This window comes from Trichechus manatus, unplaced genomic scaffold (genome assembly GCF_000243295.1).
Source record: "Trichechus manatus latirostris isolate Lorelei unplaced genomic scaffold, TriManLat1.0 scaffold00022, whole genome shotgun sequence".
NCBI classification, from domain to species: Eukaryota; Metazoa; Chordata; class Mammalia; order Sirenia; family Trichechidae; genus Trichechus; species Trichechus manatus.
In genome coordinates this window covers 12174338-12189566 of record NW_004443958.1, presented here as the reverse complement: position 1 = coordinate 12189566, position 15229 = coordinate 12174338, and the positions used below count along the sequence as shown (strand labels likewise).

Below are 15229 nucleotides of genomic sequence, written 5' to 3'. Positions count from 1 at the left end.
TCTGCACCGGGAGTCTGCTGGGCCAGAAGTAGATCCCAAGAGGCGCCCTGACCCATTCTCCTGGCCGTGGAGAGGGAACAAATAACCTGCTGGCTCCCCTAAGCCAGGAACACAGGGTCAGCACAGCTCCTTTGCTGGGCGCAGGTATCAGGGGTCCACAGACTCTGAGTGCCTTACACCCCTGTATAGACTTGTGGGGACCCATCTCAATAGCATTAGTCCTCACTGCCATAGTACAACAGGGCAAACATCTGAAGTTTAATTTCAACTGCTTCAGCTGTGAATTGGCAGATTTGTGACCTTCGAAACAGACCTGCCCCTTAAGTAGGCATTTTTATCGATCTGCAGCAGGGGCTTAAGGACTGGCGGTAGCACCTAAAACGCCTAGTCACCTGCTACAGGAATCCAAGAAAAAGTGGTACCCTCAAGTCTTTACAGCCAACAGAGTGGGGTGCTCATAGTCTGGCTGCAAAACTCACCTACCTACTCACCCTAGACAATAGGGACACGCCTTCCTTTCAGACTCTCAGGGGCAGCCGTCAGCCCCCTGCCTGGCTCAGCGCGTGATCCCCTACCACAGCCAGAGTCCAGTGCGTGCACCAATCACCCATGCCTCTCTAGGACTGGGGTGAGAGCCTGCATCACACACTTGGTGACCGACTGCCTGAACACCTGAGCTGAACCCATATAGGAAAATTTAACAGACTCCTGTGTGCACATACTTAGTTACAGAACTAACTACCTGGTGACAGGACGTTAGAGATCCAAAGGTGTCAAAAATCAAACTAGTGCACACAAGCAGCCTATTTGGGCATATCAAAACAAAACAAAATAAGAAGCTAGGTCTCACTAAGCAAATACAAAATAAAATTATAATAAACTACTGACGGCTCGGAGACAACAGTCAATATCAAGTCACATAAAGAGGCAGTCCGTGATAGCTTCAGCAAGCTTCCAAAATAAAGAAATCAATAAATTTTCTGGAGGAAGAGAACTTCTTGGAATTACCAGAGGCAGAATACAAAAGATTAATATACAGAACTCTTCTAGAAGTAAGAAAGAAAAATTCGACAAAATGCAGAAACACCCAGGGAACATACAGACACAGTAGTAGCGGAACTTAAAAAAGTTATTCAAGAACATAATGCCAAATTTGATATGCTGCAAGAATCCAGAGAGAGACAGCAATCAGAAATCCAGAAGATTAACAACAAAATTTCAGAATTAGACAACTCAACAGAAAGTCATAAGAGCAGAATTGAGGCAGGAGAAATTAGAATCAGTGACATTGAAGATAAAGCTCTTGATGCCAACTTATTTGAGGAAAAATCAGATAACAGAATTAAAAAGAATGAAGAAACTCTAAGAGTCATGTGGGACTCTATCAAGAGAAATGACCTATGAGTGATTGGAGTACCAGAACGGGGGGATAACAGAAAATACAGAGAAAATTGTTGCAGATTTGTTGACAGAAACCTTCCCTGATATCATGAAAGATGAGAAGATACCTATCCAAGATGCTTATCGAACCCACATAAGGTAGATCCCAAAAGAAAGTCACCAAGAAATATTATAATCAAACTTACCAAAACCAAAGATAAAGAGACAATTTTAGAGCAGCTAGGGATAAAAGAAGAGTCATCTACAAAGGAGAGTCAATTAGAATAATCTCGGACTACTCAGCAGAAACCATGCAGGCTTCAGGCAATGGGATGACATATTTAAAGCCTTGAAGGAAAATAACTGTCAGCCAAGAATTATATATCCAGCAAAACTGTCTCTAAAATATGATGGCAAAATTAGGGCATTTCCAGATAAACAGAAGTTCAGGGAATTTGCAAAACCCAAACCAAAATTACAAAAAATACTATAGGGAGTCCTACGGTTAGATAATCAATAACACCAGCTACCAACACAAGACTAGAACACAGGACAGAGCAACCAGATACTGACTCAGATACAGAAATGGAAAATACATCAAAGCTAAAACATTGAAAATAGGGAAACAGATAAAAATATGTAAAAAAGGATAATATTAAAACAAAAAAAAGAGGGACTTAAAAAATGGAGACACTGATTTTCTATATGGAGGGGAAGTTAAGGTGATATAAGTAATAAAAGACTGGTATAAACTTAGAAAAACAGGGGTAAATATTAAGGTAATCACAAAGTAATCTAACAATCCTACAAATCAAAATAAAAAAGCAGAAAAACATAAAGACCCAGCAAACACAAAATCGACAACAAAGAAAAAGATGGAAAAAAAATACATAAAGAAAAACTACTCAGCACAGAAAATCGAGGAGAACAAAGAAACTGTGAACAACACACAAAAAGAGATATGAGGATGACAGCACTAAACTCTTATCTATCAATAATTACACTGAATGTAAACGGACTGAATGCACCAATAAAGAGACAGAGAGTGGCAGATTGGATAAAAAAGCATGATCCATGTATATGCTGCCTACAAGAGACGCACCTTAAAGACACAAACAGGCTAAAACTCAAAGGATGGAAAAAAATGTATCAAGCAAACAACACTCAAAAAAGAGCAGAAGTGCCAATATTAATCTCTGACAAAACAGACTTTAAAGTAAAATCCACCACAAAGGATAAGGAAGGGCACTATATAATGATTAAAGGATCAATACATCAGGAGAACATAACTATAATAAATATTTACGCACCGAACAACAGGGCTCCAAAATACATAAAACAAACTCTAACAGCTCTGAAGAGAGAGATAGATAGCTCCACAATAATAGTAGGAGACTTCAACACGCCACTTTTGGTGAAGGGCAGAACATCCAGAAAGAAGGTCAACAAAGACACGGAAGAGCTAAATGCTACAATCAACCAACTTGATGTCACAGACATATACCAAACACTGCACCCAACAGCAGCCAAGTATACTTTCTTTTCCAATGCACGTGGACCATTCCCCAGAATAGACCACACATTAGGCCATAAAGCAAGCCTTAACAAAATCCAAAACATCGAAATATTACAAAGCATCTTTTCTGACCATAAAGCCATAAAAGTGGAAATCAACAACACAAAAACGAAAAAAATCAAACACATGGAAACTGAACACCTTGCTCAAAAACTACTGGGTTATAGAAGAAATTGAGGATGGAATAAAGAAATTCATAAAATCAAATGAGAATGAAAACACATCCTACCAGAACCTTTGGGACACAGCAAAAGCAGTGCTCAGAGGTCAGTTTATAGCAATAAATGCACACATCCATAAAGAAGAAAGGCTCATAATCAAAGCATTAACCCTACAACTGGAACAAGTAGAAAGTGAGCAGCAAAAGAAGCCCACAGGTGCCAGAAGGAAGGAAATAATAAGAATTAGAGCAGAATTAAATGAAATAGAGAACAGAAAAACAACTGAAAGAGTTAACAAGTCCAAAAGCTGGTTCTTTGAAAAGATCAACAAAATTGACAAACCACTGGCCAAACTGACAAAAGAAAAACTGGAGAGGAAGCAGATAACCCATATAAGAAATGAGATGGGTGATATCACAACAGACCCATCTGAAATTAAAAGAATCATAACAGATTACTATGAAAAATTGTACTGACAAATTTGAAAACCTAGAATGGACAAATTTCTAGAAACTCACTACCTACCTAAATTAACACAGAAGTAGAACAACTAAATAAACCCATAACAAAAGAAGAGATTGAAAAGGTTATTAAAAAACTGCCAACAATATAGATCACTTTGGGTAGTATTAACATTGTCACAATGTTAAATCTTCCTATCCATGAGCATGGTATGTTTTTCCATTTATGTAGGTCTCTTTTGGCTTCCAGTAGTGTTTTGTAGTTTTCTTTGTGTAGATCTTTTATGTCCCTGGTTAGATTTATTCCTAAGTATTTTACGCCTTTTTTATGGGGGTGGATGGGTGTTGTGAATGATATTGTTTTCCTGATTTCCTTTTCAAAGTTGTCTTTGTTGGTGTATAGAGGAATCCAACTGATTTTTGGATGTTGATTTTATACCCTGCTACTTTGCTGAATCCTTCTATTAGTTTCAGTAGCTTTCTTGTGGAATCTTTGGGATTTTCTATGTATAAAATCGTAACATCTGTAAATAGGGATAGTTTTACTACTTCCTTATCAATTTGAATGCCCTTTTTCTTTTCTGGTCTTACTGCTCTAGTTAGAACTTCCAGTATAATGTTGAATAAGGGAGGTGACAAAGGTCATCCTTGTCTGGTTGTTATTCTCAAAGAGAATACTTTCAGTCTCTCTGTTAAGAAAAAAGATAGCTGTTGGTTTTCTATAAATGCCTTTTATTATGTTGAGGAATTTCCCTTCTACTCCTATTTTGATGAGTTTTTTATGAGGAATGTGTGTTGGACTTTAACAAATGCCTTGTCTATGTCGCTTGAGATAATCATGTGATTCTTTTTGTTTTAATTATATGGTGGATTATGTTGGTTGATTTTTTAATGTTGATCTGTCCTTGCATAGCTGGTATGAATCCCACCTGGTCATTTTTTTTTTTTTTAAATATACTGTTGAATTCTATTGGCTAGAATTTTGGTGCGAATTTTTGCATCTATATTCATGAGGGAGATTGGTCTGTAATTTACTTTTTTTGTGGTGTCTTTACCTGGCTTTGGTATCATGGTTATGCTGGCTTCACAGAATGAATTCAGGAATAGTCCTTCCTTTTCTATGCTCTGAAATAGTTTGAGTAGTATTGGTGTGAGCTCTTCTATGAATGTTCAGTAGAATTCTACAGTGAAGCTGTCCAGGCCAGGGCTTTTATTAGTTGGGAGGGTTTTTTTATTACCTTTTCAATCTCTTCTTTCGTTAGGGGTCTGTTCAGTTTCTCTACCTCAGTTTTTGTTAGTTTAAGTCGGTAGTGCGTTTCTAGAAATTTGTCCATTTCCTCTAGGCTTTCAAATTTGTTGGAGTACAATTTTTCATAGTATTCTGTTATGATCCTTTTTATTTTAGTTGGTTCTGTTTTAATGCTACCCATCTCATTTCTTATTTGGGTTATCTGCTTCTTCTCCTGCTGCTCTTTTGTCAATTTGGCCAGTGGTTTGTCAATTTTATTGATCCGTTCAAAGACCCAACTACTGGTCTTGTTGATTCGTTCTATTGTTTTTCTGTTCTTGGTTTCAATTATTTCTGCTCTAATCTTTATTATTAACTTTCTTCTGGTGACTGTGAGCTTCTTTTGCTACTCTCTATTTGTTCGAGTTCTAGGGATAATGTTTGATTTGGGCCCTTTCCTCTTTTTTGTGCATGCGTTTATTGCTATAAATTGACCGCTACGCACTGTTTTGCTGTGTCCCAAAGGTTTTGGTACGTTGTGTTTTCGTTCTAATTTGATACTAAGAATTTTTTTATTTCATCTTTGATTTCTTCTATTACCCAGTGGTTTTTAAGCAAGGTGTTATTCAGTTTCCATGTATTTGATTTTTTTTTCTTGCTCTTTCTGTTATTTCTTTTATAATGTTGTGGTCAGAGAAAATACTTTGTATTATTTCAATGTTTTGGATATTATTGAGACTTGCTTTGTGGCCTAAAATGTGGGCTATTCTGAAGAATGATCCATGTGCACTGCAAAAGAATGTATACTTTGCTGCTGTTCAGTGAAGCATTTTGTATATTTCTATGAGGTTGAGTTAGCTGATTATGGCATTTAGATCTGTGTTTCTGGTTGTTCTTTCATTGAAAGTGGTGTGTTGAAGTCTCCTACTATTATTGTGGAACTGTCTATTTCTCTTTTCAATGCTGTTAGAGTTTGTTTTACATATTTTGGATCTCTGTAATTGGGTGTATATATATTTATTATGGGTATGCCCTCTTGGTACCTTTAACCATTATATAATGTCCTTCCTTATCTTTTAGGACAGATTTTGCCTTGAAGTCTATTTTATTAGAGATTAATACTGCCACTCCTGTTCTTTTTTGGTTACTGTTTGTTTGATATTTTTCCAACCTATGAGTTTTAGTTTATTTATGTCTTTATGTCGCAGGTGTGTCTCTTGTAGACAGCACACTGATGGATCATATTTTTTTTATCCATTCTGCCACTGTCTGTTTACTGGTGCAATTAAGCCATTTACATTCACTGTGATTATTGACAGGTATGAGTCTACTGCTGTCCTTTTTTGTGTGTGTGCTTTTTTTGGAGGGGGGAGTGTTGATGCTTTCTTTGTTCTGCTTAATTTTCTGTGCTGAGGTCTTTTTGTGTGTGGATTTCCTTTTCATTTCTTTTGTTATTGTTGATTTTGTTAGTAGTTTTTATGTTTTTCTTCTTTTTTATTCTGATGAGTAGGTTTGTTAACTTTCTTTGTGGCTACCTTGAAATTTACCTTTATCTTCCTAATAAAGCAGTCTTTTATTTCTTGGTATCTCCTTGACTTCCTCTCCCTATGAAAGTTCTATACCTACACCATTTATCCTCCTTTTTGTTTTGATGTTGTCATCATTTACAGATTGATGTCTCTGGCTCCCTGTTTTCAGTCTTTTAGCTTTGTTTTATTTTTGAAAAATTTTTATCTAGGTTGGTATCTGGTTGATGCTGTCTTGTGTCCTAATCTCACGTTTGTCTGATGTTGGGTCTGTCTGAAGGACTTCCTTTAATATTTCTCGTAAGGTTGGTCTGGTTTTTACAAATTTCCTTAATTTGTTTATCTGGAAATGTCACCATTGTATTTGAGAGACAATTTTCCTAGACATATAAGTCTTGGTTGGCAATTCTGCTTCATTCAAGGTTTTGTATATGTCATCCTATTGCCTTCTTGCTTGCAATCAGAGCTTAGACTTATTGATTCCCCTTTGTAGGAGACTTTTTGCTTTTCCCAAGCTGCTCTCAGGATTCTGTCTTTGATTTTGACAAGTTTGATTATGTCTTGGTGACTTTCTTTTCAGCTCTATCCTGTATGGGCTTTGCTGACCTTCATGAATAGGTATCTTCTCATCCTTCACGATATTAGGGAACTTTTCTGCCAGCAAATCTTCGACAATTTGCTGTTTTTGTTTTTGTTTTGTTTTGTTTTTGTCTTGTTTTGTTCTGGAATTCTGATCATGCTTAAATTTTTCCTCTTGATAATATCCCACATAATTCTTAGGCTTTCTTCATTTTTCATCATTCTTTTTTCTGATTTTTCCTCAAACAAATTCGGTGTCAAGGGATTTTTCCTCTATTTCAAAGATTCTGTCTTCGTTCATTCAATTATGCTCCTATGTCCTTCTATTGAGTTGTCTATTTCTGATACTTTATTGTTAATCTTTTGGATTTCTAGTTGCTATTTTTGTATGGTTTCTAACTGTCTGTTATTGTTTTAGTCTTGTATTGTCTTCATGAATTCTTCTATTGCTTTGTCTGTTCTCCTTGATTTTGCCTTTCTTTTCCTTGGTTTTGTATGTGTTTTCTTGACCTCTTTCTTGATCTCTTAAGGAACCCTATATATTAGTCTTCTGAATTCCTTATCAGGTAGTTCCATTGCCATTTCTTCCACAGAAAGGTTTCCTGGTTCTTTATTTTGGTCACTTGCTGCAGCCATCTTGTCCTGCTTCTTTCTATGATTTGATATCGTCTGTTGTCTCTGAGGCATTAAGGTGTTATTATATTATTTACTGTACATTTCTTTGCTACGTCCTGATTTCTGTTTTGTTTTGATATATCCTAGCAGGCGGAGCACATGTACTACTCTGGTTCCTAGTCTAGCTACACTGGAGTACTCACCGCCTGTCTCCAAGTGTGTGGAGCAGCGGCTGGGGGTGTAAGCATCGGCCTCTGTTCACTGATCTTGTGGGGCGGCTGAGGATGTAGCTGGTGTTGCTGGTGAGGTGATGCATCTGTCTGACTGGTCCCCTAGGCATGGGTGCAGGCAGCATTCTCACTGGTCACTGGGTTGGGTGGTGTGTGTGTGTGTGTGTGTGTGTGTGTGTGTGTGTGTGTGTGTGTGTGTGTGTGTGTGTGTGTACTGACAGTTGCTGGGTGGTTGGGGCCAGGGTGCGTGGGTCATCAGTCACTGAGTGAGTGGTATGGAAACTCTTACTGATGGTCCTGGGCAGGCAAGGCTGCATGGGGGTGGTCAGAGCAGGCACAAGTCTCTGGTTGTGCGGAAGGGGCAGTGTGGGGGGCAAGGCAGGAAGTACTGCAGCCAGTCCACGGATGCCTGCTAAGAGGGCACGCCCCTTTCCAATACAGCGCTATGTGGGGGAGGTATGTCACCAGTCCTTGGCCCCCAGCATATGTGGCTAAAGAGAGTAGAAGGTGCCACTGGTCTCCTGGCCCACAGCATGAGTGGCTGGGCATTAGAGTAGGAGCCTCTGGTTCATGGGCTCCTGGTGCCAGTGGCTAGGTAAAGCAGCAGGCACTGCCAGTCCATGGGCCTCTGGTGCAGGCAGCTGGTCACAGCAGCAGGTGCTGCAGGCCCTTGGACCCCTGGCACAGTTGGCTGTGTGGAAGAAGGGGTGCCACTGGTCCCTAGGCCCCCAGCACCTGCAGCCAGGTGGAGAAGTAGACATCACCAATCCACAGGCCCCGACTCAGGTGGCTGGGCTTAGGAGAAAGTGTCACCAGTACAAGGGCCTCTAGTGTGAGTGGGTAGGTGGAAGAGGGGGCACCTCTAAACCACAGGCTCCTGGTATGGATGGGTCGGTGGAATAAGGGCTGCTGCCCATCCATGAGCTCCCAGTGCGGGTGATTGGGCAGAGAAGTGGGTATCACCGGATCTCAGGCCCCCGGCATGGCTGAGTGGGCGCAAGAGGGGATGCTGCCAGTCCATAGGCCCTCTTCTCAGAGGGCAGGGCAGTGAGGAGGGTCAGGGGGGATAGACTTGCAGGGGGGTGGTCAACACAGGTCTGCAGGCCTCCGCTACGGGGGCCTAGGGGAGGGCACAGTGGGTGAGGTGAATGCACTTAACTCTTGCAAGGCGGGGAGCACTCCTGCCTGGCTCTGGACACAGGTGCAGAGTAGCTCCTGCATAGCTCCAGGTAATGGGGGCTTCAGCTGGGAACACTGCTTGCTTTGTCCCAGTGTGACCACGCTGTGCAGGCTCAGCTAGCAGGGCAATGGCAATTCGTAATTCTCCATGTCTGCTGTTTTTGTTTTCCTTCCACTTGGCACTTAGTCTTTGATTCTTCAGCCTTGCCTTTGATGCCAACGGTTCCACAGCTGACATCTATATCTGATTCACTTGTTTTCTTGGGTCTTTGTTGTAAGAGAGACGTTATGAGGCGTCTGACTATGCCGCCATCTTGGATTGCCTCCCTCTTTTTACTTTTTTGAACGCTGCCTTTTCAGTAACAGCGGTTTCTAATTTTAGTATCATTGAACTTACCAATCTTAATTTTATACTTTTTTTTTATATAGCTCTAAAGATTTCTCCCCCTACTCTGAGGAAAAACAAAATTCTCCTGTATTTTTTTCTAAAATTGTTAAAGTTCTATTTTTTCACGTTTAGGTATTAATCCACTTAGAATTCACTGCTTATACATTGGTCTGAGGTACGGATCCAGTATAGTTTTTTCCACATGAATAACTAAATGACTACTAGTTGAATAATCCATATTTACCTCACTAAACTGTAATTCCACACTTGAAACACATGGAGTTCCAATCTATACATGGGTGGTCTGTTTCTGGTCTTTCTATTCTATCCTATTGGTCTCTTTTTCTACCTCAATGGTTTTCAACCAGGGACAATTTGCCCCACAGGACATGTTAGGCAACATCTGGAGAAATTTTTGGTTGTCACAACTAGGGAGTATATGAGGAGGTGCTACTGACATCTAGCAGGTAGAAGACAGGAATGTTGTTAAACATCCTACAATGCAAAGGACAGCCCTCCCACAGCAAAGAATTATCCCATCCAAAATGTCAATACAGATTTCCCACGCTATCCTTAAGAACAGCGTTCCTATGAAACCTTCCGTAAACCAAACTGGCGTAAAGTGAAGAAGCAATTACCATTAATTTATATGGGAAAAATTTTAGAGCATTCCCAGACTCAAAAAATAACCCACCAAATCATACCAAATAACACATAAAACTTAAAATAACACTAACATATAATAAAAGCAGGAATGATATGATGCTCAGATACAGTTCAAAGCTATGGCTGCTTGATGCTGAGACACTGAGTGTAGTTCCCAGGGAAGGAGCTTGGCGATGCCACTCTCGCTGCTTGAGGGGCGCACTGCCTCTTTAATGGCTCACTGCAAAACAAATGCTGAACTTTTCGCCTTTTTTGGTAAAAGTGAAATTCCTCTTCGGATTTCCTTCAGTTAACAGGTACTAATGTAGGTCTTTTGTAAAAGTGGAGTGGCGTAAAGCGAACTTTGAAAAAGCAGGGGATACTTGTAGTGCCACTGTTGTGAGAACCCCTGATCTATCCCTATGCCAGACATAATTACTACTGTGTCACTTTGTTTTTTCACTCTACAGGTTTTCTCAGATCTTTCTACAGCACCATGAGTAACTCTTATCTCATTCTTTTCAACACTTTATTGTATGGCTAGACCATAATACAAAAAAAAAAAAAAAATCAACCAATTCCCTTTAACAGACATTTAGGTTGTTAAGTTTACTGTTGTTTTGTTACTGCCCCATAATGCTGCAAATAATATCCTTGATCATAGTCTTTGTACAAGTAAAACTGTATCTCTAGGACAAATTCGTAGAACTGGAATTATGAATAAAAAGGTATATGGCAAATTTCACTTGATAGAGTCAAACAGTCTGTCTACCAAAATTGTATAAATTTAACTATTTCCCCATACCTTTGTTAAACTAGTTTTAATCAAACTTTGAACTTTACCAATCTAAGTGAATTTTTGTTTTGACTGCATTTCTTTAATTATAAATGAGATTAAATACCTTTTCTTTTTCTTATTGACCGTCTGCATTTCGTTCCTTGTGAACTGCTTGTCCTAGGTCGATTTTTTTGGGGAGTATGTTTTTCTTATTGACTGAGTAAAACTCCTACTAGAACTTTAATCTCATATGATGTAAATATTTTCCCCTCAATTTGTCATTTTTAAAGAATTTTTTTAAAGTTTTGCCATACAGATGTTTTCCAGCTTCATGTACTCAAATTTATCAAAATTTTCTCTTGTAATTTCTGTGTTTTCTTTTATGTTTAGAAAATCCTTTCCCACTTGAATGAATTATCATTATATGGGTAGTACTATTAAAACAAACTCCTGTATTTGCAATTTCTGCCTTGCATTTAAACGCGCTAATTCAGCATTATGTTGTTCTGAACTCAGTTTCATTCAGCATTTAACACTTCCTAAGAAATAGCTTGAGACACTGGTGGTTTAGTGGCAGAATTCTTGCCTTCCATGAGAGAGACCCAGGCTCAATTCCCAGCCAGTGCAGCCGCTACCACTCATCTGTCAGTGGAGGCTTGTGTGTTGCTATGATGCTGAACAGGTTTCAGCAGAGCTTCCAGACTAAGACAAACTAGGAAGGAAGAAAGGCCTAGTGATCTCCTTCTGAAAATCAGCCAATGAAAACCTTACAGATGACAATGATTCGATTTTGGGGATGGTGCAGGACCAGGCAGCATTTTATTCCACTGTGCATGGGGCTGCTGAGTTGGGGGTGAACTTGACAGCAGCTAACAACAACAAGAAATAGCTTATATTCTATACATTATATAATTTTATTTGGATCTCCAAAATAAAATGCTTTATTTTCTGACTTGTTGAAATTCTACAATTAGTCCGATATCAAATGAAAGTACAGGTGTAGCACTTTTTTGTATGGGGGTAAATTCTTCAACTATTACATATAAAATTCATAATTTTTTTAATTTAGAGAATATATTTCCATTTTTATAACTCCATTTTAAGGAAAAAAGTGAGGCTTACAACTGAGATTTATATACAGTACTACTGAGAAGTCTACAATTATAATAACTAATCAAGTTACTATAGAAGAATCCTGATCAAAAAGGGCAAAATGCCAAATAGAATTTAAAATTCTCATGGAATCCAGACTTTTTGGAGCCAGGGAGGCTGCATGAATCCCTGAAACCACTGCCCTAAGATAATGATTAAACGTTAAACAAAAAATATTCCCTGAAGTCTTCTTAAAACCAAACAATAGTTTAGCTTTTTACTAGTAAAGAATGTCTGCCTTGAGCACTGTGCTTTTAAGATCTATCCATATGGGATCAAACTGACAACAGCAACTGGAAAGATTAGATAGGAAGCTTGGGGAGAAGTGAGTTTATGTTTATGGGGGAAGAACAACTCAGAAAAAGAGGGTGAGAATGGTTGCACAACTCAAAGAATGTAATCAATGTCACTGAACTGTAAATGTAGAAACTGTTGAACTGGTGTGTGTTTTACTTTGTATATTCTCAACAACAACAAAATAAAATAAATTATAAAAAACAAAAACCCTATCAAGCGCAGTTCTACTCTGATACACAGGGTTGCCTTGAGTCTGAATTGGCTCAATGGCAACTAATTTTTAATGTTAGGAAAATGAATTTAATTTTGTCTTTAGAGTAATCAAACTTGTTGACCTCTTTGGAAAGCCTCAACTCTGCTACTTATTAATTGTGTATTCCTGAAAGTCACTTCATTTCTCTGAACCTCAGGTCAATTTTCAAATTTGAAAATGAGGGTGGAGTTACACTACAAAATTTTTTTTAAAAAAAGATTTTAATCAAATATGGGGGGAAACAAACCTAATCAGGTTGAAACAAAAACCACCAGGTAGATCAATTTCAACTATCCACTGCTATCTTTAACACATGAATCTGTCGCTTTTAATAACCATGTAAGATGCCCATCAAATGGGTATCAAAAATTTAAGATATTTGTTTTTGTTTAGGGTGAATTTTTCAGCATCAAAACCAGGTTATTAAAATGATTATTACTGCAAATGTGAAAAATCAGTATAATCGTCTTATACAATATACGGAGAAGTAAGGTGATAGTTTTGAAAAATATTTTGTATTTCTTGTAAACTCTGACCCAGAAAATATTGTGGGATCAAAATTTTCAAATACAGGACCAACTATGTATTTACATTTTGCTGATGTCTTCAAAAGACCAAAATATCCATAACAAAGTATGTCTTAATTGAAGTATTAAAATATTTTTTAAAATAATCAAGCTTATTAATAGCTAACACTTAAATAGCCCTTACCGGCCGAAGGTACTGTTCTAAGTGATTTACATCCTAACTTATTTATTGTCTTCACACTCCCAGGAGACAGATACCATCACTGTCCATCATTGTGCCTTGGTGAGAAAACCTTGGTGAGAAAACCAAGGCACAGAGCAGTTAAATAACTTGCCTGAGGTGTCTTTTAAATTGTGAAATACAAACTTCCATTAATTTATTACAAAAATAAGAAGCACAAATAGAAAAAAAGAAAAACACCAGATTACTTTGTTCAATGTTCTTAAAAACTACAAATGACTTAATTAAGGAAAATACTCCTTTTCCTTAAAGCTCCCTAGCCTGAAACTCAACTCTGAGAGCACTGCATTAAAGTACCTGGTCCCAAAGGGGTTCTCAGAGGATCTGTAGTTACCATGCTGTAAGAACATGCGAGGTAGTGGCTATACTATTTCCGGAATGAATATGCGAAATCCTCTCAGAGGCAGTCCCATTTATGCCACAGATAGTGGTGGAAGTACACTTTCACAGAGGCAAGTAGGAATGGTTGGGATTAAGTCGTTGATGGGTTACTGAAAAGTCTTGTGCTAAAGAACATCACGCTCATATCTTTAAAATATAATAATGAGCGTTACTAGACCATTCTGTATCTGGACTGCAGCTGTACTTGAAAAGGAAGTGAACCATACTTGATCTCAGAAGATGTTTAAGCCCAGCCTCTGGCAACCACTTTACTGGCTGTGTACCAAGACCAAAACACTTAACCTCTATAACCCTCAGTTTCCTCATTTGTAAAATGAGAATATCATCACTCACCTCTGAAGGATGTTTGAAGGTGAGATAATACCAGCAAAAATGCACTGCTAAAGTAAAAAGTACCATATAAATAAAAATACTGTTATTTACTGCTAAGAACAAAATTCTGCATTTACCACCACTCTGTTTCTGTAAGAATAAAGAAGCAACAGATGGCTCATAATTCCCAAAGTCTTGAGAAGGATCTCACCAACAGCCTACCCTGAGCAACACTTCAAAAGCCCTAGTCTACTAAAGACTGATCACAACAATTACCTCATCAACAAGATTTGCCAAGTTTCAATGACTTAAAAACATTCTTTTACGCATAAATGCCTCTCACTCTGGAGATATAAGTGAAGATGAAGATGCGGAGTGAAATACAAGGCGTTTTTAAACTCCATATGCAACAAAAACACTCATTTTCAGGTCTCTTTTGGATATGTCTCACTACTTTCTAGCTATGTTTTTATAGTTTTTTCAATACTTTCTCGTTTATCCATGGAAAATTTTAGGATTCGTTATAAGTATCTCTTCCTGAGGATTTCTGGTAATGGTTTCAAGGTCTGACATTCGAAACCCTGTGTCTCCTTCTCTTGAAATGTCATTTACTGCAGACACCTCACGATCACATGGACCCCGCTGATGCAGACGAAATGACAACGAAGTATTCTGCATTTTGGAGACGGACAAACTGAGACCCACACCTTGGTACAAGTCCAAGGTCACACACGGCGAGAACAGAACAAGCAGAGTCGCTGTTTATCCAAGACTGTAGCACAGGACGCGGTAAACCAGCAATTATTTCCAAAAAGAAACAAGAGGCAAAGAGTCGCATGCACACACAGCCATCCTGCCTCCTCGCCTCATTCAGGTGCGACACTTCAATAGCGGGTTGACTCGTAGGCAAGATCGCTCCGCCGTCAACTCCAAGACAAGTATCACCTCCTCACCCCTCCTACCCCGCCAAGACGCCGCTCTGGAAAATGAAACTGTGGTTCCGAAACACACACACACACCCCCGACACACACACACACACCCGACACACAGCCTGCGCGCGCCTGCCCGAGTCCCTGGCGCACGTCTCGGCCCACAGAACAGTCCCGGGACGCTGGCTACCCGGATTCCCTTACCAAGTAGACGGAGGAAGACCTGGAGCCCGATGCAGAACCGGCTCTGGCCGGAATCGTAGTAGGAGTTGAAGATGGCGTCGATGATGTAGAGGCAGGGCACCCGGAGCGCCACTTCGAGCGCCGCCCAGACCTGCTGATGGGCCATCCGCACCTGCTGCTGCGGGG

At 39.2% G+C, this 15229-nt stretch overlaps 1 protein-coding gene across 1 annotated transcript in view; it reads right to left on the bottom strand.

Annotated features, from left to right (window-relative positions):
* RNF139 (ring finger protein 139) overlaps positions 1–15229 on the bottom strand; it is a 29494-nt gene that overhangs the window by 13802 nt on the left and 463 nt on the right. The window contains exon 2 of the mRNA XM_004372994.2: positions 15065–15229. Coding sequence (XP_004373051.2) covers positions 15065–15229 — 165 coding nt within the window. The remainder of the gene's footprint in view (positions 1–15064) is intronic.